Here is a 14,295-nt window from a genome sequence, read left to right as displayed (position 1 = left end):
TAATCCCAAACCTCAGGTTCCTTAATGAACCTCCAGCTTCCTGTCCACTTCCAATGAAGCCGTCTATAAGATCTTTGATGACGGCACCTGCCAGTTTGCTGGGAAAACCTGCAACCCTGAGGTGGGGATCGCCTCTTTCCCCAGCAGCCCACAGACCATCTGCAACCTCTTATTCCCCACTTGGGGACCATTCAGCAAACATTTGGTGCCTGCTGTATGCCTGGTGCTAGATGCGGGAAGCGGGGAGGGGAAGAGATCCAACTTGGCAGCCCCCAGCCCACCCTGAATCCTGAACCACCTGCCTTTCTCCCTTTGACTTCATTTCCTGCCCCGTACCTCTCCTTTAACCCAGTGATGGCCAGGTCTTGCCTCTAGAACCCCTTCTTTGCCTCTCACAAGCCCCTCGGCTGACCCCTGTGGTCTTCATACTGATCTCTGCCACTCTTGTCCTGTCCACGTGGGCACTGTCCTCATGTGACCCCGTCCTGATCTCCAGGATAGCTTATCGTGCCTCACTGACCCCTGTGGAATCAATGACCCTGTCTTGCTTTTAGAAGCCCCTGTACTAAACCCCCATCCCTTGACTTAACCTGTGACTCCCACGACTCCTGTCCCACCCCACGGTCTCTCGGACCCAGACCTGATTCCCAGAAGCCACTCTGAACCCCTGGCCCCAGTGTTGTGACCCAGCCTTGCATCCTTCCCACAGACCTTCGCCTCCTCCAATGAGTCCCGCTTGTGCCCTGGTGCCCACTGCCAGTTTGCCTTCTATGGGGGTGAGTCGGGCTACCATCGGGCCCTGCTGGGCCTGCAGATCTTCAATGCCTTCATGTTCTTCTGGCTGGCCAACTTCGTGCTGGCCCTGGGCCAGGTCACGTTAGCTGGGGCCTTCGCCTCCTACTACTGGGCCCTGCACAAGCCCGACGACCTGCCTGCTTTCCCACTCTTCTCTGCCTTCGGCCGGGCGCTCAGGTGGGATTCCGGCGGGGCTAGGGCTGGGGCGAGGTGGGGTTGGGGAGCCTTGGCGTGGCCACTGACTGCCCCCTTGGCCTTCAGGTACCACACAGGCTCCCTGGCCTTTGGTGCCCTCATTCTGGCCATCGTGCAGATTATCCGAGTGATGCTGGAGTACTTGGATCAGCGCCTGAAAGGTACGGCCCACCGGTGGCTTGCTTCGGCTGCTGGGGCGCAGGGCAGAGGGCAGGTGGGGGATTGGTTTACGGGGAGGGCGGGTTAAGGTGAGGGCGGGTTAAGGCGGTGGGACTGTGATGGGTTTCTGCTTGGGGTGTGAAGGGTGGAGTGGGGAGTTTGAGCAGTTAGTTTCTAAGGTGGAGGAACGGCTGAGGGAGCCCATTGGGTGGGGTGGGGCGGGGCCGAGAGGCCCGAGCCCCCATTGGTTCCTGAAGAGGCAAAGCGGTGTCTGTGCAGAGAAGGGCGGGGCTGAGGCGTGTTTCTTTTTGGCAGCGGTGGGGTTGGGATTGGTTATTCTTTGGGGCGGGGCCAAGGAGGAGGCGAGGATTGGCTACTGCTTGGGAGGCGGGGCCAGGACGGTAGTGTGGGTCGTGATTGGTTCGTCCCTGGAGGCGGGGTTGAAAGGCTTCATGATAGGCCCCTTCTAGGGGTCTGGGCTGAGAGTCCTGGGCCTGGTTGGTTCCTGCTTGAGTGTGGGGCAGGACCCCGGGGGTTCTGGATCAAGTGTCCTCTCCCTGTCTTTTGAGTAGGCCGGGGCGGGGGTGTGTGTGTGTGTCCGTCCGTCCGTCCCTACCGGGGGTCTCTCCTCTCTCCTAACTTCTGCCTCCCTCCCTTCTCTCTTAGCTGCCGAGAACAAGTTTGCCAAGTTCCTCATGACCTGTCTCAAGTGCTGCTTCTGGTGCCTGGAGAAGTTCATCCGATTCCTCAACAGGAACGCCTACATCATGGTGAGGAGGCCTGGGACCCAGAACCAGCCCACCGCCAGCTCCCGCTGGGAACGGGGAACCCTTCTTTCCAGCCAGTGGGCCTGATCCCCCCCTCCCCCTCCCTCCAGATTGCCATCTACGGCACCAACTTCTGCACCTCGGCCAGGAATGCCTTCTTCCTGCTCATGAGAAACATCATCAGGTCAGGGAAAGCACTGCCCTCGGGCTGCCTCCCTCCTCCCCCAGGCCTTGAGGCTGCCTTCATATCTGCTTCTCACTGTCCCCTGCAGAGTGGCTGTCCTAGACAAAGTTACCGACTTCCTTTTCCTGTTGGGCAAACTTCTGATCGTGGGTAGCGTGGGTGAGTGCCACTGGCCAGACTGGGGCTGTGGGAGCCTATCAGGGTGACTTGTGAAGTGCTGTTGGGTCCACACGTCTTCATTTGTGACGAATGCTCTGTTCTCTGAGGTCCCGTGGCAGGGGGGAGGGGGACCTCCTTTAGCCAGAACTCTCATCCACCTTGGTTTTCTCTCTTCTTTAGGGATCCTGGCTTTCTTTTTCTTCACCCACCGGATCAGGATAGTGCAAGACACAGCACCGCCCCTCAATTATTACTGGGTCCCTATACTGGTATGGGTCTTTGGGGATGGGTGGGGGGTCCAGGGAGAAGGAGGTGCTGGGGTCTCCTGGTCTATTTTCACTAGACAGATAGAGATGGAGGTCAGAGGTGGGGGATTGATGACTTACTTAGTCCACAGACAGGTAGTAAGCACCTTCTGTGTACCAGGCCCCGGGGAGAGGAAGGGTTTCTTTCAAGAGGACCTTACCTTTCAGAGGCAAATAGACCTCCATGAATAGTGACCTGGGTGGGTGTGTGATTACGAACTGATCCGTGCCAATCTGTGCCTATGCCGCAGGGGAGAGGTACATGGAGCTGTTAGAGCTTGTGGTGGAGGATGTGGACAGCTGTGGAAGGCCAGGTGTCTTCACATGGATCTGGATGTCAGATCTAAGATCTGAAGGAGAGGTGGGGAGCCTCTGGGCACAGGGATCAACAAATACGGAGGCCCAGAGGCTGACCTATGCCAGGAATAGTGAGGAGACTGGTGTAGGGGGGCAGAGGTGGGGATAAGGACAGGGAGGTGGTGGGGCCCTGAAGGGTCATTTGTCATCACCTTGAGAGCATTGCAGGCCTTGGAGCCCCGTGACCTAGATTTTTATCTGAGTCTCTATTTGCTCACTCTAAGATGAGTCAGTTTGGGCAAGTTATTTAATCTCTCCTTGGTCCACTCATTTCAGTCTGTAAATGTTTATTAGATACCTGCCAAGGGCCTGTGAGTCTCCAGATTGTTGGGGGTGTGCCATAAGTGGGACAGATACAGTCTAGTGGGATGAGGGCATTATGCCTGTCATGCCCTAAACATGCATAAAATTGCAACCAAAGTTTCAGGGAACAGGCATGCGGTGCTAGGAGAGCATAAAACAGGGTCCAGATGTCATAAGCAGCTTTTTGGAGGAGGTGGTATCTGAGGACTTGGGTGTTTGAACCGAAAACAGAAGGATAAGAAGACAAAAAGTAGATTAAGTCAGGACAGCAGCATATGCAAAGGCCCTGGGGTTAAAGAAAACAAGGAGTGAATGGCTGAATTTAGGATGTTATTCTTTGGCCGTATCAGCAGGGAAATAACAGGATCGAGCCTGGGAGGGTGTGGTGTGGGAGTGAATCTGGGAGCTGGGGTGGAAACAGCTTGGCTCCCCTTGCCTAGACGGTGATCATCGGCTCCTACCTGATTGCCCATGGATTCTTCAGTGTCTACGGCATGTGTGTGGACACGTTGTTCCTCTGCTTCTGTGAGTGACCCCTCAGCCCAGCCCTTGCCAGGCCCTGACTGCCTTCTCCCCTCTGGGCATAACATCTGATGGGGCTATGGCTATGTGCTCAAGGGCCACGCGCCCCCAGCTTCCCCAGGGGACTGGCTGTTCCGCATCAGAGGGCCCTGGCATGCCTTCTCGGCTTCTCCCTCCGCTCGGAGCTCCTCCGTCCTGTTGTCCCCTGGTCCAGGCTGCAGCTAGAATGCTGTGCCCCTGGGCCCTCGGCTTGGAGTTTCTGGCGTTGTTGGGGCGGGGGTCTGTGGCCGCTACTAACTCTGGTCTCTCCATCTGTCTTTTTTTTTGTTTTTTCTTTTCTTTTCTCTTCCTCTACTCCATGCCTGCTGGCTTCCCTGTTCTTCCCTGCCTCCCTCTTTCCCTCCCTTCCTGACCACCCCATTTTCCCCCTGCCGGTTCCTGGGGGGAGCCCAGGTGAGGACCTGGAAAGGAATGACGGCTCTCAGGAGCGACCCTACTTCATGTCGCCCGAGCTGAGAGACATCCTGTTGAAGGGGAGTGCGGAGGAGGGGAAGCGGGCAGCAGTCGAGGAGTAGAGAGGGTGGGAGGCGTGGAGGCCAGGCAGGCCTCCTCGTTTCCTCCCCGTAGACCGGGGGTGCATGCGGGGCTACCCTGCCTGGGAGTGTGGGGAGCGTGTGTGTGTCCTGGTCCTGAGCCCACCACAGTCTGCCCCTCTCTGGTCCCAGTGTGTCTTGCTTCCTAACCCTTTGAGGCTTCTCTGTGGCCCCCGTTCTCCCGCCCTGTCCCCAAAGCCCCCTGCCCATGGGCTCCCCTCATGCCACCGTCTCTGGGGCCTCTCTCCGCAGTGGAGGACCTGGAGAGGAATGATGGCTCAGCCGAGAGGCCTTACTTCATGTCTCCCAACCTCAAGAGGCTCTTGAACAAGACCAACAAGAAGCTGGCGGAGTCCTAAAGACCCCCGCTCTCCCCCACCTCCCCCATCTCTCCACAAGTCTCACACTGGGTGCTTGGCAGCTGGGTCCGAACCTCTGGCCCCCTGGGCTCACCGGAAGTCCGATCACTGCCGCCTCCCCCTACCCCCACCCAACCGTCCAGTTATAGCTGGATTTCAGGCACGTGGAGGAATTGGGGCCTCTCCTCCCTATGCCAAGAGTTTTCACAGCGGTTCCCCGAGACCGCACAGGTTACTCCAGGCCTTAGGATGGGGAGTAGGCGGTGAGGCCTCTTGAAGTCTGGCATGCAGGGGGGCCCTGGCCTCTGGGGGCCTGTTCGCCTCTTAGGACCGGGCGGTATTTGTTTCTGCAAGAGTGATGGCCAACGTAAGCTCCGGCTCAAGTGAGGCCCCCGTTGACTCGTGGCTGCTCTGGCCAGGACCGAGCCCCTTCATGGCTGAACAGCTGTCTCATGGGCTGCCACACGCGTTATTATTATTATTATTTTTTAACCTGGACATGCATTAAAGGGTCTGTTAGCTTTTTTTCTGTCTCCACGGCTGAGATGGGGCCAGCTGAGGCGTGCCTTCTGTCGTTCCTGCCTAGGGTCCCCTCCCTGCGGAGCCTGGCTGGGCTGGGAGTGGTGTGGCCAGGTGGGAGTGGCTCCTGGCATGGAGGCCACAGGTGAGGCCACAGCAGGGGTGTCGTGGAAGGAGAGGGAGTAGTGAGTCTGTCGGGGGAGGGCTGTGGGGAGCAGGGAGCGGACCGGTGTGGACAGACCAGAGCCTGAGGAAGGGGTCCGGTTATAGCTGCTTAATGGGAACCTGCTGGCCGGCCGGCAGAGCCGGGCCCGGTTTCCCCCCTCCTTCTGCCAGTTACTGACACAGCTCTCTTTGTAAGAGAACGAGCCGCTGAATCCACCCAAGGGACACTATCAGGGGAGGGGTTGGGGGCAGATGCTGTGGACACACTGGGCCCCACCCCGTCACCTCACCTTGAGGGTCCTTTTGCCAAATTTGTTGAACTCTGGGGACCTGGTCTCCCGGTTCCCCCTTCGCCATATCCCCGGGCCCCTGACTTCATGTCCTTGCTCACCGGCACCACGGCAGCATCCCAGAGAGGGAGGAAACCCAGCCTGGGGTCCCAGCCTCCTGTGCCTGCCGCCAGCCCTCAGCAAACAGCCCCCACCCCGTTCTGTCTGCACACTCTTGCGTGTTAAATGCATTCCAACCACTAATAAAGTGCCTATTGTACAGAGCCTGGGCCTGGAGTGTTTGTGGAGGGAGTAGGAGGCTGGTGGGGGGAACCCCAGCTCTGACTGCCCCGGGATTGGGTGTCTGAGCTGGGGCGAGTCTCCTGGGGGGCGGGGAAGGAAGCGAGGCAGGAAGCCCTCGGCCTGCAGGGCCCCATCCCTGCCTGAGTCTCACCATGTAGGCTGCTCAGGTTTCTCCTGAACGAAATGCCCTTTATTAGGGTCTGATTCCTAGACTCCGGAAGGCAGCGACAGCCTGTCCACCTCCCGCCCACCTCAGTCTTGTGACCTCGACACATGCTTCCAGGCCTGCTTTGTCCCCAGGCCCAGGCACCTGAGGCGTCCACAGTCCAGTCCAGCCTCTTTGAACCTGCAAAGCTGGGCCCTGCCCCGTTGCCTGGAGGCTTGGTGCTGCCCCCTGCTGTCGTTATCTGTCATTGTCACCGCTAGGTGACCATGGGTTTCACTGCCTTTCTCCGCACCCCCGCCCTAGGAATTTTTTCTTAAATGGCCACCATTTCTTGAGTACTCCCTACGCATACCACATATACCACTTTTATTACTCCCCTCATTAATTGAGGCTGGGAGGTTGGGTTACATTCCTGAAGGTCGCTCAGTGGGAGAGTGGCTTAGAAAGCACTCTGGTCTCCTGGACTCCAAGCCCTCCCCGCTACCCTGTACCAACCCCAGAGAGTGTTGCCTCCGATTATCTGAGTTTGTTCCTTTCCTTATCCCCAGTTCCTCTTAGCTCCACTTCCAAAATACCTCCCAAACCTACCCACTTCTTCCCCTATCTTCAGCTCCCAGCCCCCATTATCACCCACCTGAACCAGCACAGTCCCTTGCCCGGGTCCCTGGCTCCCGCCATCCCCTCCCCTCCTCCACAGTTCCTGACACAGGTGTGAAAGGGGGCTTGTGAACATTCCAGTGAGTTCACACTACTTTTCTGTTCAAGAACCCTCCATGGCTCCCACCTTATTCAGCGTAGTAGCCAAAGTCTTCACTGCAGCCCTTGAGGTCCTGCCCCTTCTGCCCTGTCGGCTCCCCCTTGTGCCTGAAATGCTCCCCCACCTGGCTCTTTGGCTAGCTCCTTGGCCTTTGGCTTTCAGCTCAGGGATCACCTCCTCCAGGAAGCCTTCTGGGCTCATCAAAGACTGGCTCCTCTTGGTGACGACCACACATCACACTCTTTATTTTTCTCAGGGCACTTGTCACAACCTGCAAGTATTTATTTGTGTTTTCACTTCATAATTGTCAGCCTCCCCACCCAGCATGTCAGCTCAGAGGGGATCCAGATCTGGCTGCCTTTTTTTTTTTTTCTTTTTCTTTTTTCTTTTATCTTTTTTCTTTTTTTTTTAACCACCTTATCCCAGAGCAGGACAGAGTCCGTGGTACACAGCAGGCCCTCCGTGTACAGGCACAGAACAGCTGAGGGACTGCAGAGAGCTTAGCACAGTGCCTGGCCTGGGCAAAGTGCAGTGCGAACCACTGTTACTGGTGTATTAGCTTATGCCAGCGTTTAAGTTCCCAGTCTCCATGCACTCTCAAAACTCTTCGGCTGCCGCATGCAGAGACTGTACCATACAAAATAGAAGCAGGAAGACCAATGAGGAGGTTACCACAGGGGCGCCTGGCTGGCTGAGTCAGCAGAACCTGCGACTCTTGGTTTCAGGGTCATGAGTTCAAGCTCCTGGGTTGGGTGTGGAGCCTACTTTTTAAAAAAAGGTGGTTATTTTTGTTTTTGTTTTTTTTTTAAAAGCTTGCTTATTTATTTATTTGACAGATAGAGATCACAAGTAGGCAGAGAGGCAGGCAGAGAGAGAGAGACAGGAGGAAGCAGGCTCCCTGCTAAGCAGAGAGCCCGACTCGGGGCTCGATCCCAGCACCCTGGGAGATGACCTGAGCCGAAGGCAGAGGCTGCAGCCCACTGAGCCACCCAGGCGCCCCTTGTTTTTGTTTTTAAAAGGTTTTATTTGATGGCGAGAGACAGCAAGAGAAGGAATAGAAGCAGGGGGAGTGTGAGAGGGAGAAGCAGGCTTCTTCCTGAGCAGAGAGCCTGATGCGGAGCTCAATCCCAGGACCCTGAGATCATGACCTGAGCCGAAGGTGGAAGGTTAACCCACTGAGCCACCCAGACACCCCCCCCCCCCACCCGAGAAGATTTTTTTTAAAAAGTTGTTGGTTGGGCGTCTGTCTTCTGGGCTCAGGTCACGATCTTGGGGCCCTGGGATGGAGCCCCATGTAGCCTCCCTGCTCAGTGGGGAGTTCGCTTCTCCCTCTGCCCCTCCCCCATGCTTACGTGTGTTCGTGCATGCTGGAATCTTTAAAAAATTTAAATTTAAAAAAAGGTTACTGCACTGATCTGGGCACGTGCTGCTGGTGGACGACTCAGGTGGTCTTGGTGAAGATGATGAAAAGTGTGCAGATTTTGCACGTCATTTGAAGATGGAGCTCGACTTGTTTGACTGCACATGCAAGAGAGAGGAAGGAGGAGGAAGCAGGACTGAGGGGGTCAAGCTCAGAGTCCTGCGAAGGGCACCTGTTACCTGAGCCTGCAGGGAGCTGGAGAGGATAAGTGCCTTCTCAGAGCAGTCCTGAACTGGACTAAAGGTGGCCCAGGAGCTTACAATCCCAGGTACGTCTGACTCTCATGGGTACAGAGGCAGTGTCCGTGCGCCCCAGTCTGATCTTCTTGACAGTGTTGGCGTCGTGGTCCCGAGCCCAGGGTAGTTCTCTGAAGAAAAGCTGGTGGGCAGGCAGCTGTGGAAAAGCCCGCAAAGCCCGGGCAAAGGCACGACCTAGCAGAGCTGAAGGGATCCGGGCAGGTCGGTGTATTTTGGAACTCCTTTATACAAAGTCTCCAAGGGAAGCGGTGACTAGGTGGCTGGATGTGTCGGGACTTCACAGGAGAACCCCAGGCTGGAGGCATTTAATCGGGAATGTTAGTGTTTTGATGGTCTTTGAGGTCGTGGGGCTGGCTGAGATCACCTGGGGAGTTAAGTGTCCGGAGAGGTGAGGTCTGAGCTCCGGGGAGAAGGAAAAAAAAAGAATTTAGGGGACTTAGGGGAGAGCCAGAGAGCGGTGGTCTCTGGAGCTGAAGGCAGGAAGTGTGGGCACAAGCACTCCTGGCTTTAGTGTGGGAGCAACTGAATGGAGCGACTATTTTCTAGTGCAGGAAGAAAGGACGTCAGCGGAGGGCAGAGCGTGTGATGTTGGAAGCTGTAATAAGGTGTGAAAATCGGGAGAACACTGCATGAATGAGCAATGTTAGGACTGTGGGTTGTTATTTTTTTTTCTTCCTCCCCCAAACTCACAAGGTGGGAGATGCAGGCAGAGGGTGGATTTAGTTCGGGCTTGACAAAAAGACACAAGGGCTTGAGGGTATGTGCCGAGGGAGATGTGGGAGGCATGCTAGCTTTCTGCTGTCCAAAAACCCGCCCACAGCTTTCAAAGCACTCGGGGTGAAAGCCAAGGTCTCCATGTGGGTCTCCCAGGGCCCTGAAGGACCTATCCACCCTTTCTTGGATGGCCCTCCTCCCGCCTCCCATCCTGGCCCCCTTTCCAGCCCTTCGGACCTCTTTGCTGTTCCTTCCACAAGCACCGCCAACCTCTGGGACTTTGCTGCCTGACTCAAAATTGCACCTGCCCCAGCCCATCACCGCTGTGCTGCTTTATCTTCACCCACCGCACTCGCCTCTGCTTTATTATCACCTGCCTCCCCAGCTAGGTCAGCTCCACGAGCGCAGCACGGCCCTGGGATGGTTCGTTAACTGTGTCTCCAGCAGCAGCTCCGGGCTGCACAGCTCAAGGCCAGCTCCTCCCACCTTCCCAGATGGTCTGTGTCACCGGCGGGCTACACGCAAGCTCTTTTTCTGCTCGGGTTGGCCAGCATTGGCTTCTGCCATATGCAGCTAGGAGAGATACCAATCCAGAATACTTGAAGGGGTGTTGCCAGCCTAGAGGAGGGAGCCCGAGGCCCTAGCGGAGAGGAGGAGAGCAGGCACCGGCATGTGGGCTAGTTAGGAAACAAAGTGGTTCAGGCAACTAACAGACAAAAAGAGGTCTTCCAGTTCTGTTACGTTCTGGAACAGGTAAAGCTAATCCTGGGGATGTAACAGGGATTGGCTTGGGACAGCAGAAGGAAGATTCCTGGGTGTTGTGTGTGTGCGTGTGGGGAGGGGGGGGGGGAGTGCCAACGTTCCTTATCGTGATTCGGGTGGTGGTTACACAGATGTATGCGTAAACATTTACCAAGATGTACGCTTAAATGATTGTATTGTACCTTCGTTGAAAAAAAAGTGCCTTAAAGGAAATGGGGAGTTCCTCTTTGGCTGCTGTCCCTAAGGTTGGACTGACTTGGGCACAGTGGAGGCCAGGTGTGGTGGGTGACGCAATTATGCATTTACTCACTGTATCGAGTGCTCCAAGTCAGGGTGAACCAGAACCATGTTCCCTGGTCTGAGTTAACTCTCTGGCAAGGGAGACAGGTAATAACTAAATATGTAACGAGTGGTGATAGACACTCTGAAGAAAAATAAAGCAGGATAATCTGACAGTGCTGTTGGAGAAATGGTGGTGAAGGCAGCTGGAGCACAGAGCTCAGAGAAGTGAGGGAGAGAGCTCGGAACACCTGAGGGAAGAGAGTGTTTCAGGCAGTGGGTATGGCCAGTGCAAAGGCCCTGAGGTGACAGGATGCTTAAAAGAATGGAGGAAGTTGTGAAAGGACAAGTCAAACTGTAGATCCCAGGCTCGCACCCTCCCGGTCCAGCTGCCAGAGCAGAAAGATCTTCTCTTTCTCTGATGACTGGAGGCAAGTCCCAAAGCAGCCTAGTTTTTGGCCAGTTTGGGGGAAACACCATCTCTCCACCAATCATGGGACCAGGAAAGAAGTGGGGTTTTGATCAGCCAGATCCAAGGCAGAGGCTGGGTGGTGGGAACACAGTGGGTGAGAGGTGGTTCCCCAAGGGAAAACCTTGGTGCTCAGAACAAAGGGGGAATGGGTACCCAGCAGGCCAAAGCCACAGGTAGCCAGAGGCTCTGTGGGATGAGAGCAGGAGCAAGAACTAGAACAGCAGGGACCTGAGGACGGCCAAGAGGGCCCCAGCAGGTGAAGATGATGAACTCTAGGTGGCTGGGCTCCTACATACACTTGGTCCATATGACAGCATTGCCATGCGGCCATACCAATTTTTCTCTCCAAGTCTTAACGTCCTGGGACTCAAATTAATGTGGCCATGATATGGCTCCACGTTCACTCCACCTTCTTCTTTTAATGTAAAATATTGCTGGGGTGCCTGGGTGGCTCAGTTGGTGGTGTTGGACTCTCCGGTTTTGTTAAAGATTTTATTTATTTGACAGAGAGAGAGAGATCACAAGTAGGCAGAGCAGCAAGCAGAGAGAGAGAGGGGGGAAGCAGAGAGTCCGATGCAGGCCCTAGCCCAGGGCCCTGAGATCATGACCTGAACCGAAGGCAAAGGCTTAACCCACCGAGCCACCCAGGCGCCCCAGACTCTTGCGTTTTGGCTCAGATCATGATCTCAGAGTCATGAGATCAAGCCCTGCATTGGGCTCTGCGCTTTGCAAGAAGTCTGCTTGGGATTCTCTTTCCCTCTCCCTCTGCCCGTCCCCCTTGTGCTCACAAGTGCACAAGCATGTGCGCTTTCTCAAAATAAATATCTACTTTTTTTAAAAAAAGATTTTATTTATTTGACAGAGAGAGACACAACACAAACAGAGGGAGTGGGAGAGGGAGAGGGAGAAGCAGGCTTCCTGCTGAGCAGGGAGCCCAATGTGGGGCTTGATCCTAGGACTTGGGATTATGACCTAAGGTGAAGGCAGACACTTAACGACTGAGCCACTCAGGCACCCCAGTACATTTACTTATAAAATTATATTTATTTTGGGGTGCCTGGGTGGCTCAGTGGGTTAAAGCCTCTGCCTTTGGCTCGGGTCATGATCTCAGGGTCCTGGGATCAAGCCCCGCATCAGGCGCTCTGCTCAGCAGGGGCCTGCTTCCTCCTCTCTCTCTCCCTGTCTCTCTGCATACTTGTGATCTCTCTGTGTCAAATAAATAAAATAAAATAATATTTTGACAGAAACAAAGAGAGAGTGAATGAGCATGCTAGCATGAACAGGGAGGGGGTGCAGAGGAAAAGGGAGAGAAGCAGACGCCCTGCTGAGCAGGGAATCCCAGGACCCTGAGATCAAGACCTGAGCCGAAGGCAGACACTTATCTGACTGAGCCACCCTGGCGCCCCACAAATAAAATATTTTAAAAATATATATACTGCTGTAAAATACACATAAAAATTACCACCCCAACCATTGTTAAGTGTGCAGCTCAGTGACATTTACCTTCACCCTTGTACAAGCATCACCACCCTCCACATCCAGGAATTTTCTTCTTCCCAAACGAAAACCGTTCCCATTAACCACAAACTCCCCTACCCGCAAGCACCCCCCTTCTACTTCCTGCCTCTGTGACTCTAACTCTTCCAGAGACCTTGCGGGAGTGGAATCATATGGTATTGAGCCTTTTGTGTCTGGCTAATTTCATTTAACGTGACATCCTCTAGGTTCATCCGCATCATAGCATAGGTGAGAATTTCCTTCTCTTTTAGGGCTGAATATTTAACATCCCATGGTCTGCATACATCGCAACTTGTTTGTGTGTTCCTCCATTGACAGATGCTTGGGTTCTGTTTCCACCTTTTGGTTACTGTGAGTCATGCTGCTATGAGCAGGGGTGTGTAAGCATCGCGAGTCCCTGCTTTCATTTCTGGTGGGCATAGTCTCAGAAGTGGAATTGCTGGATATGTTGTTTAATTTTGGGAGAAAACACCATGTTGTTTTTCTTTTTAAAATATTTATTTATTTGACAGACACAGATCACAAGTAGGCAGAGAGGGAGGAAGGGAAGCGGGCCTCCGGCTGAGCAGAGAGCCCAATGAGGGGCTCGATCCCAGGACCCTGGGATCACGACCTGAGCTGAAATTTAACCCACTGAGCCACCCAGGTGCCCCTTTGGGTTTTTTTTTTTTTTTAAGATTTTATTTATTTATTTGACAGAGAGAGAGAGAGAGATATCACAAGTAGGCAGACAGAGAGGGGAAGCAGGCTCCCCGCCCAGCAGAGAGCCCGATGCAGGGCTCAATCCCAGGACCGAGATCATGACCTGAGCTGAAGGCAGAGGCTTAACCCGCTGAGCCAGCCACCCAGGCGCCCCGCCAAGTTGTCTTCTTGCTCCAACCTTTAGCAGAGCCTTCTTCCTGGTTGGTTTCATTCTGTCAAGTTCTTTCATCAAGGTCTACTCCCTGCCTCCCCTCCCTTTCCCTCCCCTGGTATTTCCCTGGCTTCAAGATTAGAACAAGAGCTTCTCTTGCCCGAGTTCCTTGCCCAGGGCTCAGTGGCTCTGACTGATTTGGGTCCCTCACCCCTAAGCCAATCACTGTGGCCAAGCCATGGGTCTAGTTTCAGAGTATGATATCAGGGACTCATCAATTGAACTCCAGATTGAGCAAGGAAGAAGGGAAGATCCCCAAAGCCCTATGATCCATCCATGTCCACTTCACTGAAAAGGGAAGAAGGCAACAGGCATGGGTCAAAAAGGATTCAGAGAGAAAAGTTCCTCAGTGTGACTGGGAGTGGGGGTGCTGAAATGCAAGAAAGAGGAGGAAGGCAAGCAATGGACAGCATGTTCACGAGAACAAAAGTCCCTGATAAAGACAGAACCTGGCTAGGCAGAGGGACTGCAAGAGGAGGGGACAGACCTTACTCTCCAGCTGTTGAATGGAGAGGCTGTAGCAGGGACAGGGGGTACACAGCTAGATGACAGGGCATGGCAGGGAAGTCAGAGAATGGTTGTGCATACAGGGGTTGTTAATATGTAGTGGTAGAAAGGCTCAAGGGCAGTCAGTAGTGGAAGACTGGGTCAGGATGGAGATGAAGGAATAAGAGGGGACAGGTGGCACCTTGGAACTTCAATCTTGCATGGTGACCACGGAGAGAATACAGACAAGGAGCACGATGGATGTGGCTTGTCAGAAGATGGGGCAGAAAACTTATCCTGCCACTCCTGGTGGATGGGGTTGGGGTGGCTCCAGCAGAACATACTTTTTTTTTTTTTTTTAACTTTACTTATCTGAGAGAGAAAGCAGGCGAGCAAGCGAGCACGAGCATGCACATGCATGTGAGAGTTGGGAGAGGCACAGAGGGAGGGAATTTTCAAGCAGACTCCCCATGAAGTGTGGAGCCTGACTCCAGGCCTGATCTCAAAACCCATGAGGTCATGGCCTGAGTGGAAACCAAGAGTCAGAAACCCGATGGCACCACCCAGGCGCCCCCAGAACACACTATCTAAGGGAGT

The 14,295-nt window shown here is 54.5% G+C and overlaps 1 protein-coding gene across 3 annotated transcripts in view; it reads left to right on the top strand.

The window, feature by feature from the left end:
* LOC111162399 (solute carrier family 44 member 2) overlaps positions 1 to 5,936 on the top strand; it is a 28,108-nt gene extending 22,172 nt beyond the window's left edge. For 2 of the 3 annotated variants that reach the window (XM_022526796.1, XM_022526797.1), the window contains exons 14-22: positions 37 to 121; positions 710 to 972; positions 1,057 to 1,151; positions 1,816 to 1,919; positions 2,027 to 2,100; positions 2,189 to 2,259; positions 2,440 to 2,528; positions 3,665 to 3,749; positions 4,592 to 5,936. In XM_022526796.1, the coding sequence (XP_022382504.1) occupies positions 37 to 121; positions 710 to 972; positions 1,057 to 1,151; positions 1,816 to 1,919; positions 2,027 to 2,100; positions 2,189 to 2,259; positions 2,440 to 2,528; positions 3,665 to 3,749; positions 4,592 to 4,698 (973 nt within the window). In that variant the 3' untranslated portion in view covers positions 4,699 to 5,936. The other variant, XM_022526795.1, reaches the window with a different exon arrangement.
* The last annotated feature ends 8,359 nt before the right edge of the window (positions 5,937 to 14,295 follow it).

This window comes from Enhydra lutris, unplaced genomic scaffold (assembly GCF_002288905.1).
Source record: "Enhydra lutris kenyoni isolate GAN:26980312 unplaced genomic scaffold, ASM228890v2 scaffoldscaffold92, whole genome shotgun sequence".
Lineage (NCBI taxonomy): Eukaryota > Metazoa > Chordata > Mammalia > Carnivora > Mustelidae > Enhydra > Enhydra lutris.
Note: the sequence above shows the minus strand (reverse complement) of the source record. Positions and strands in the feature narration are given on the sequence as shown.